The sequence below is a fragment of the Fringilla coelebs genome (genome assembly GCF_963513975.1).
Source record: "Fringilla coelebs genome assembly, chromosome: 13".
Lineage (NCBI taxonomy): Eukaryota > Metazoa > Chordata > Aves > Passeriformes > Fringillidae > Fringilla > Fringilla coelebs.
The window spans coordinates 7,219,980-7,230,579 of NC_140039.1; the positions used below are offsets into that span (position 1 = coordinate 7,219,980).

The window sequence follows — 10,600 nt, forward strand, 5'->3', positions numbered from 1 at the left end:
CTACAATGAGTCTAGAAACTGTGTGATGCAGTGGAGCTCAGGCTCGTGAGCCTGCTCAGAAATGCTCCATGGAATGCTCACAGTTGGCTTTATTGACTCTTACAGCTTTACAAACACCAGAGCTGTCAGTAGTCCTGCCAGTGTTTGCATTGCTCCTAAAATACTGAGCAGCCTGTTCCCCCGTGTTTTGCAGTTGGGATCCTTACCAGAGTACTGGAATCATTTTGGTTGTATTTTCTTTCCAATCCAACTTTTTCAGAATGCATAAGATGAGGGTGCACTGCCTTGTGCTGTGAAATGTGGAGTTAGGAGGAGTCAAGGGATATAAACTCCTGTGGGTAGCTTTGGGAGGTGTCTGTCACCATGGTGGCCCATGGACTTCAAGCAAGGAAGGACTGCTGCTGGCTGTAGCAGGACAGAAATCCTTTCCAAATGGAATTTGGTTGTTTCTGCATGTTACTGTGAAACAGGGGAGGTATGAAAAGCAGGCTAATGAGGCTGGAGCTGAGGCAAAAATATGTTGTGGTGTTTTAGTCACAGAGAGGTGACTGTCATGACTGTTTGTTTTCCCAACCTTCTTTCAATTTCAGAATTTTATCTTCAAGAACAGTTCATGATGGACTAAAGAACCAGGAACTGAACTCTTCTGACTCAGGTATTGATCACAGAGGTCAGGCTAAAAAAGGCAATATCCTGTAGGAGTTCACCTGCTCAGTCCTGTTAGGAGAGGGAAGAGGAGGAAAGGGTTTGGAGATTTTCATCTCCTGATGATTTGTTGAACTTCAAAAATGAACGTAACCAACAAAAACCTGCAGTTACTTGTGTTCTGCATTTAATATGCGCATTAAGCCTGGAAATCAGATTCTTACACCAGAGGATATGTGAAGCTGAATGTGCACTGTGGCTGTGCAGGTGACCTTCTCTTGTCACCTGTTCAGTCTGATAATGTGGGAGAAGCAGCTGTGCTGTATCTGTGCTCAGAGTTGTTGGATTCTGGCTTTAAGAAGCGGATCTCTCTGGTTTTTTTGTTAACTTCATCATGGTGATAAACAAAACCAATTCAAACAGCAAACTGCTTTGTGTGCCAGATGGCAAAATCTAATAATTTTCTCAACTGTTGCAAGAAGGAATGTGATGAATAAGTACATCTGCTGGTGAAAGTCACACAGATCCATCCATTTGGCAACACAGTGCCTCCTCCTCTTCTGTTTTCTGTACAGTGAAGTGCACATCTGAAGCTTCACTGGAAGCAAGATAAAAATGATGTGTCCTTGTTTATCATTTTAATTGGCTTTTAATAGAGTCATAATGTAAATTTGACTTCATTTATTTATCTGCCAGTTTTCAACTGCTGAATTTAAAGTCTTTAAGTGGTAGTATTGCTCAATCAAGAAAAACTACAACACTGCTGGGTAAAACAATATTGGTTTTGTACATGAGTGTATTGCAATGTATAGTAATACTTGAATTTTGAGCAATGCTGAACCATTAAATAGATTCAGAGAGCTTGATGTCGCTTCATCAAAGGTCAGTCTATCAGTTGCTGAATCTTTTGTTTGCTAATCAAAGGAAAAGGATCAAAAAATGCAAAGCAATGTGATGCTGCAGTTTAGGATAAAAGTGGAAAAAAACTGCCAGTTTCTCTGGTGGCAGAAGTTTGGGGGAGAGAAATGTATCTGTAATTGCTGTGTAGGAACTGCTTCTGCTACCAAAAAGTTGACATAGTCTTTGTCTTTTCTGTTCTCACTGGTGTGACGCCATGAAGCAGCAGACTAGCCAGGAGGGAATGTTTCTTTTCTGATACATGACCATCTTTATTTACTGCAGCTTGACAATTTGCAAGCATGGGTGTGAAGTATGGAAAATGTTTTGACAATGTGGAATAACTAATGGTGCCATTGCAAACGTGACACAGAAGCTACCTCAAATCCCTGTCATTCAAGACTTTTTCCCCTCCTTTTTTTACAGCAGATAAACTGTTACCTACTGCGAGATTCTTTCCCCGGGCATTTGCAGCGTGTGATTTAAATGTTTGTTTTCTCATTTCTCACTTCTCAGTGGTAATTAATGGCAAGTACTGCTGCCCAAAGATCTACTTCAACCACCGGTGCTTCTCGGGGCCTTACCTGAACAAAGGCAGGATTGCAGAGCTGCCCCAGTCCGTGGGACCTGGGAACTGTGTGCTGGTGCTGAAGGAGGTGAGCTGATGGATACACTGCAAACACAGAGTATCTTAAACACCAGAGTATCTCTCTAATTACAGATGGGTAATTCAGAAATTTAAGCTGATGATAAGTAAAGAGTGTCTTTTTGCATATAATAAAGTATAAATCATGAATGGTTTTATGAATGGCTGGTAAGAGTAAAAGCCTCTCATTTATCTAAGTAACACTCAGCCTTCTACTGCTGAATTTTATTTTCTGTTAAAACAGTATAACCTGTAATTGCCACAATCAAAGGAGTTAGTATCTTTTTATAGCTGTAATAAATGTTTCCATTTTAATTAACAGAAATTAGCTGGAGATAATCCCAAAATTCCTTTACGGTTTGCACTGTTGATGGTAAAACAGAGGAAATACAGATTTTCTTAGTCAAAATGGCAAACTACATACAGTAATTGGGAAATGAAAAGAGTTATCTGTGCTTTATAAGTTGGCTACAATTTGCATAGATCAGGTGAGATTACAGTTTGGCTTCTTGATGTAACTGAGGGAGGAGGAGGCCATTCTTTAATGCCAGAGAGCTTCTTCTCTAGAAGGTGTTTCGCAGCAAATTTACAGATACTTTAATGTAATAATTATTTTTCTGAAATTTCAAAAAAGATCGTGAGGTGGTTATTATCTGACCTGAGAGGCTGGAAATTTCCCAGACATAACTAACTGGATATGCACACTTGAGCTGTCATTAAATTATCACTTTATATATGAGAATTGGCTCAACATACCTGGAATTTTTACCTTCCCTACCAAGTATCTTAACGGGGAGAGACCTTAAGAAAGACTTTCTGGCAGATATGCTGTAAAACAAGATTCAGGTTGTCAAGAATCAAGCAGACTATTGAAAAAGGTCCAATTTTGCATGCAGAAAAGTACCCTATCCTTTCTGCCTGTTTCAGTATTTTATGGAAAGAACTGCAAAAGAGCAAATGTGAAATTCTGTGGCAGCTTCATTTAATCTTGAAGGTTTACTCTGCTTCATTGCCTGAAAGCAGAAAGTGTGCACAAATCCTGCTGATGTGCAGGTGCTGAGTGGTGCTGAAAGTTCAGCCAGTATGCTCAGTTGTATTCATTTCAGTTGTGAGTCTTGCTCACTGTAGGAATCCTAGAGAGAGTTTGGTGCTTGAATTATATTTAACACTTTTCTTTGCTTTCTGGACTGCTACATTAGTAGCAATAAAACTGCAAATTTGTAATGTCAAGGTTGTTATGCACCCAGTTGGGAATGATTTGGAATAAGCACACAGTGAGCATAAAAAGTACAATTAGAGTGCACATTCTGTACTATCCCCCACTAACTTCAAGTTATTCACAACTTCCAAGTTACTTTACAGTACTCGAGAAGTTATTATTTTATTAAAATACAGACCTTATCATGGTTCATGGAAGCAAAACAGATGAGACTTTAGGATTCTGCACTGTGGTTTTGTTGTAAGCGGGAGGTTAGCAGGCAGCAAAATCCTGCAGAGTTTTTTGGCACAACTTCACATGACGCACAATCTTTAAGATAATCGCTCAGATTTAGCCAAGGTTATGCAAGTTTGGGACTTCTCAGCCCCAGGCATTAATTTAGTGATGTGTAATTCAAGGGCAATGACTTGGAAATTGCTGGATACACTCGTGACTCTGCAGACGAATTCTGAGGGCTGGGAAGGCCCAAAGTGTCGGCTGCTCTCAGTGTTCATTTTGGCACTGTCGGGAGGTGTCTGTAATCCTGCTGTGAATGACTGCTTTGATGCTAGATAATTTGGATGAATAGGAGTAATTTCCTATTCTGCCCTGGCACTTTAAAACAGATTTATTGTACAAATAACTTACACATGTTTTCTGCTCTCCCCTCCTGCACTGTAGGTTCTCACTTTATTGATCAACGCCGCCTACAAACCCAGCCGTGTCCTGCGAGAGCTGCAGCTGGATGAAGAGGCTGCCTGGCATGGCCATGGAGAGACCCTAAAAGCCAAGTAAATTCCTGTCCTGTTCCCTGGCTCCTCAGTCCCAGTAGCTGTCCTCTGCAGGCTGTGCTTTAGGGAAGCAGGAAAGGATAAATCACTTAGAGCATATCAGGATGCCAGCAGCCATTAAGTGTTGCATTCTTTATAAATTTCTTTATGAGTTCTGGTGGAGTGCATGTGATTTTAATGCTCCATAATATGGCAGTGTACTCTGCTACAGGCATGTGAGCAGCTAAAGGCTGGTGTGGCACTGGTACAACATTGTACTGACAGACCTGTGGGTGAAATTTAAGATTTTTTAATTCACCTGAAGATAATTGTCAGTGTTTGAAAGCAAAAACATTTACTGCTTGGGAAGCTTCTCAGGCATTTCCACACAAATTTCTTAGTGGAAAAAGATTCTTCAGAATAAAGTTAGAAGCTTTGAAATGGCCTGACATGGATGTCTTTCTACAGCAGTCTACCCTAAAGCACTCCCAGTTTTCCTGCTGAGCTTTTTGGGTTGAAGCTTCTTTGCCAGATTATTTTTACAGCCAGGAAAAGAGCAATGAACGTATTTGCATATATTTGATAAGTCCAGATACTCCTTTATAGTCTAGGGATGGTTTTGTAATTAGGTCACTGTGTTTGCATATTAGAGATTAGATTTTCCCAATGTGCCACTGCACACTTCCCTTCATAATTTTGAACGTGTCAGTAATTCTTTTGTTGGATCAGTTTCATGTATAAAAAGATATCTTTCCATATATTGGAGGACTGCTCTGAATTGGGCAATAGGAAGATGACAAAGGTTAGTATAAATAGAAGGTATAGCTGAGGAATAAAGAAAAATATATTTGTTTAGTCTCGCTGAAGTTGCTGTTTGCTTTTTTTTGCCACAGTACTGACACCAGGGGTATCTGGACTATGATGATACAGCTGGTTTTTACAAGGTATTACTTAGGTACTTGCAGGCCTGAAACATCTCTGGTAGATATCAGCACATGCTTGTAGCTGTGCTGGAAGGGCAAAGCAGAAATGCTGGGCAGCTCTGGTAGATATTGCACAGTGCAGCTCTTTCAGTGTAATGGCAAGGTTGGTGAACAAAGCAAATAAATAATTTCTTACTTTAAATCAAACAGGAGGAGCATGTGGAGTCACGCAAGTGACTGTCCCAGGGAATTGTTCAGCAGTTGGACAAAAGCTGATTGGAAATGTGGCATTGGTCCCCTTGCCTCCATAGGATGAGCACAGAAAGGCTCACCAAAAGCTGTCTGCTGTTACCTGAATGAGCTCAATGGGTGCTCTCAGCCTTGGTTTGAGGACCCAGCTGTCCATGTCACAGTGGGCATTTCTGCAGTCCCATAAAAGCAAAGAGAGAGCAAACCATCTGTGAACAAAGAAAACAAAATATCTGAACTCTGGGACAGTCCCCTCAGATGGTGTTTTGTAGCTGTTGATGAGGCAGTGTTGCTCTGTTTGGTACTGCAGCCACCTCTGTGATGGATTTTCTTTATTTGGGGATCTGACAGAAGAGACAGGAGCTTCTGTTTCCTGGACTTGGCAGTCCATAAAGTTCATCATTGCTCATATTTTTTCTCAGTTTGATCTCAGTATTTTTGTACACCTTTCAAGGAAGTCCTTTTATCCTGGTAATTAGAAGATTCCTAATAATATTCCTAATTATGCCTGTATTTTCAATGCTAGATACAAAGGCAAGAGCTACCGTGCGACCGTGGAGGTTGTGAGGACGGCGGATCGGGTGGCAGACTTCTGCAGGAAAACCTGCATCAAGCTGGAATGTTGTCCAAACCTCTTTGGCCCTCAGATGGTGCTGGATAAGTGTTCAGAGAACTGCTCTGTCCTGACAAAGACAAAATACAGTGAGTAGTTCCCCAGTCCACACCAAGGTAGAGTTTGGGGTGTTATATTTTAGTTTCTTTTGGCTTTGACGCGAGAAGGAGCAGCTCAAGCACTACATAAGAGAGGCCTACAAAATATTCACGTTCCAGTATGTAGGAGAGAAAAAATTAATTTTTAATTAAGTGGTAGAACCATGGCTTGGCTTCTGTTGCGTGCTTAAAACTTTATCTTTTTAAAACAACTTTTGGGACAAGAACTGACTAATGCTATAATTTAACTGGCATTATAATTGCTTTTACAGATTTTTGGTGGGGAAAAAAATGCAACACATTCAAGCTCTTTTCTTAGTTTTTAGGGTTTTTGTAGACTGGCTTTAACCATTTGACACTGCGAGAACAAACACTGCATTAAGGCTATGTTTAAAAACTACAAATCATCATAAAAAGCACCATTAAATTGGACCAAATCCTTGATAAGTTTTTTATAAAATAGGATCATTTGGGGGCTTTCCAGAGATGCAGGAAGTAAGTCTTTACAGGTCAAACAAAATTGATCAGTAACCCTTGTTTCTTAAACCAAATTGAAGTGGAAAATACAGACACAGTGATTTTGAAGATTTGCAGAACTGGGATTCCTATTGGGAAGTGTCCTTCTACTGATTTTCCAGTCCTGATGAGGGACAAGCATAACTAGTGACACTGAAGGTGCATTTCAACAGTGTGCTCCTTCCTTCTGTCCTGGCAGCACACTATTATGGAAAGCGGAAAAACAAGCGGATAGGTCGGCCCCCGGGTGGCCACAGCAACCTGGAAGTAGCCATGAAGAAACCAAATAAAAGAAGGAAGAGACGAAAACATTTCTTTGTTCATAAGAAAAAACGTTCTTCTGCGTCCGTGGATAACACTCCAGCTGGATCTCCCCAGGTAGGACAGTGCTCATGGATCTGGGATGTGATCTTTGACTGCTTCATTTGAAACAGCAAATGTTAGTTCCTTGTAACTTCAGGGTTACAGCTCCTTTTTTTTTTCTTTTCTTTTCTCCTAACTCTTCAGGGCAGTGGGGCAGAAGAGGAGGATGACCAGGACGAGGTGGATGAAGAGTCTCTGACTGAGGACAGCACCTCAGAGCACCAAGATGAGCTGCTTGAAGAATCAGAGGTGTCAGAGAAGAAATCCCTATCATCATCTCCCACCCAGAGTGAACTGTCTCATTCCCTGGCTCAGGACCGAGACAAGCGGAAGAGGAAGCTCAGGACCTTCTCCTTTTCTGATGATGAAAATAAGCCTCCTTCACCAAAGGTAACTTGGAATGTAGATTTCTGCCCTGGCTTGCTCCCTGCTGAGCAAGCACCAAAATCTTGGGGGTATTAACCACAATATGTGTGTTCTCTGTTTCCCTGTGAAGGGTGTTGTGACAACTCTACAGAATAATTAAAATCCCTGATGTTTGTTATGGCTGGGTCATAGGACTGTAATAAAGGCCAAGCATATGTGATATTTTGGGAATTCTTTTGGCTTGTCTAGGACATAAAGATGGAAGTTGCTGAAAAGCTGCAGCTGGACAGTAACCCTCTGGAATGGAGCGTAGCTGATGTGGTACGATTCCTCAAATCCACTGACTGTGCTCCCCTGGCAAGGATTTTCCTTGATCAGGTATCATCTTCTGGCTCTTGAATGTTGAATCTGTCACTTGGCTTCTTATCCCCTGGGATGTCAGAAAAAGAATTTTTTTTTAAATAGAGTTTCTGAGGAAACAAACACTTGTGCAACCTGCAGCAGTTTGAGAGGAGAGTTCAGGGAATTACCAGAATTTTCAGGTTTCTCACTACTTGGGGGAAGGATATTTTGGTCTGCAGAGCATCTGAATCTTAAAACTACAAATAATGCCTACAAAAAAGCACCATGACAAAAGTCAACATTTTGTTTGCATCTTGGTTAAAGTTTGCCATAAAACCAGTATCTATTAAAACTGTACTATTAGAACTAATGGTTGGGGTGGTTTGTAGTGGTGGATGTTGCAGATATACTTCACCTTGTGGAACCTCTGTTTCTACACAAAGATGCAGGGGTTGGTTAAAATTACTTTCTGCATGAACTTCCCTTGGTTTCTATTGTTGGGTTGTATTTTTTACAGTAGAATCTCCCGAGAGTCTGTGCCTCAGTGGATTTCAGCTGGCATTTTAAGAAAGGAGTTAATTTGTTGTGTGTGAGAGAGATTTTTTTCAAGCTGCCTGGGGGAACATGAAAGAAACATCTAATTCACAAACAATCACAAATCTGAAATTAAAGCAAGCCAAAGCTGAAGGAGCAGGGAGAATAACAACAAAGTCACTCTGGAATTTTTGTCTTCTGACAGGAAATCGATGGCCAGGCACTGCTGCTGCTGACCCTGCCCACTGTTCAGGAGTGCATGGACTTGAAGCTTGGACCAGCTATTAAACTCTGCCATCACATTGAGAGGGTCAAGCTTGCCTTCTACCAGCAGTTTGCAAACTGAGGAGCAGCCAAGTTGAAGTGGACCTTTGAAGCACAACTACAAAAACATGCTCCTTACTCTCTAGCAAGTAAAGCCAAATGAACTTAAACTGAGGCCCTGGTGACCTAAAAGTGTGTGTCAGCCTCAATTTTTTCTATTTCAACAGAAGGAAGACAACATCTGGAGCAAAATGCCAATGCAAACACAGGGGCTACTCTACCAGCTGCCAGCTCGGGAACACAATAGTCTCTTGCTCTATGGTTCCCTTTTTTTAATGTATTTTTTAATGATGACAGAAAAGTCTCCTCTTGTGGGAAATGACATTTCAATAGTTCTGTTGGCACGGAACTTTAAAAGGAGAAACAGATCCTGTTTACGTTCGCATGTAGGCTGCCAGAAATTACCTTTCTGTTCCTGATGTTTCACAGAATCCCCTGCCCTCCCTGTGGATGAACACTTGCTTTACCACAGCACTGACTTTGGAATGTGTTCTTTGCACATTCGTGTGTTAATGTTGAGATTTTTAATGAATTTGTTCATTGTTAGGACAACAATGTGGCCACAGGGTTCTGAATGTACAGTATAGCAAGAGTGTGGTTCCTTTTGAAGTTTTTTTGTTTGTTTGTTTTGGTTTGTTTCACTGTTGTTGGTTTTGCTTTTGTTTTTACTACCTCTGTAGCCTGAACAGTAGAAGTGATGAACTAAAAAGGGAGGGAACTGCTCTTTCTGGACACGTGGTCTGTGGCTGCACAGCAGTCTGGCTTCTGTGGGCATGTCCAGAGTTCAAACCAATGTCAGCTTCTGTTCCAAAGCTTTAGCTGAAACTTCTGTAGGCATAACCTGGATGTTTCCTTTTTTCAGATGTCAGAAAACTGAATTATTTTGCACTTCTCTTACAGGCAGGCTGTAGGACATAAGGAAGGAAAGAGAAAGTGCCTCAGCATTTTCTACATTTGGGTTGTCAGATTTTTTTTTTTTTTTACTTTATAGTATGAAGTCATTTCCTTTTTCTTCTAGCAAACAATTGGGCCATGTACATAGAGCCTGTCAGCAGACTTTTGCTTTGCTACCTGAACATCTATTTAGAGAATACACTAAGGAAACTGCAATCAATAGAGGACTGCAACATAGCTCTGCCAGTGTTTGCATTCTGGAAACTCTTATGAGCTTGACTTTGTATTTTTAACTGTCTACAGATGCTCAGGATCAGACTTGATGAAAATTTCTTGGGTTGGCAAGGGATTTGTGTGCTTTTATTACAGAAAAGGAAAAGGACCAGTGGGACATCTTAGTTCTATCAGTAGACTCACTGTAGGATGAACTGCTGATTTTAATTTTCCATGGTAATAAAACCCAGTCAGCCGCTTGCTGTAGGCCAGTCCTTTACACTTGGAGTAACAGGGCTTACGTTACTTTCCATTAAAGGTGTGGGGAAACTCACATCAGGCTCAAGATCTGCATCACATCAGTGCTGAGTTTCAGCTGGCTTGCATTCATTCTGAGAACTCTGCCTGTTCTCAGAGTGTTTGGAGGAGCACAGGCAGGAGCTGGTTGTGTGCAGCTCTGCTCCTTTATGTCCTGTTCAAATCCATCTCTGCAGGAAGCCCCTGGCCTACGAATGCATGGGAGTTAGGAAGGTGCTTGCTGCAGGAATGGGTTTAGGAAGGATGCAGTTATTGGGTTCTGATGAACAGGGATTACTCTGGTCAAATGGAATGATTGGAGTGTCCCTTAGGCCCAGTGTGACTGGCCATTCCAAAGCTGTGAGCTGCAGGATTCAGCAAGGATGTGGTCTGTAGGCTGAGAGCTGAGTTGGCACAGCCTGTGACTTTACCTGCCACCTTGGTGTTGAGGGGGAGCTGCCTCCAGTGAAAACTGCTGGGACTAAGTAGAGCTCAGTAACTGGGGGTGGTTGCTTTTGCTCCTTAGAGTAACTCCCCAGTCAAGGCAGAACTATTCATGCAATTATTAAAATCAGATTTTTTTTTTTTCATTCCAGAATCAAAAGGTAAATGTCAGATTATTTATTAGCTGAATATTACTGAGGGAGGGCAGTGTGTGGCTAGGACAATTTTTCTCCCACATTGTAAGCAGAGTGTGAAGACACAATTAAAT

General features: G+C 41.4%; 1 protein-coding gene across 1 annotated transcript in view; it reads left to right on the forward strand.

Annotated features, from left to right (window-relative positions):
- SFMBT1 (Scm like with four mbt domains 1) overlaps window positions 1-8,565 on the forward strand; it is a 30,965-nt gene extending 22,400 nt beyond the window's left edge. Inside the window, exons 13-20 of the mRNA XM_084214399.1 lie at window positions 591-655; window positions 2,059-2,198; window positions 4,068-4,177; window positions 5,855-6,030; window positions 6,755-6,933; window positions 7,063-7,308; window positions 7,534-7,662; window positions 8,366-8,565. Of these exons, the coding sequence (XP_084070525.1) occupies window positions 591-655; window positions 2,059-2,198; window positions 4,068-4,177; window positions 5,855-6,030; window positions 6,755-6,933; window positions 7,063-7,308; window positions 7,534-7,662; window positions 8,366-8,506 (1,186 nt within the window). The 3' untranslated portion in view covers window positions 8,507-8,565. The remainder of the gene's footprint in view (window positions 1-590; window positions 656-2,058; window positions 2,199-4,067; window positions 4,178-5,854; window positions 6,031-6,754; window positions 6,934-7,062; window positions 7,309-7,533; window positions 7,663-8,365) is intronic.
- Window positions 8,566-10,600: the final 2,035 nt, after the last annotated feature.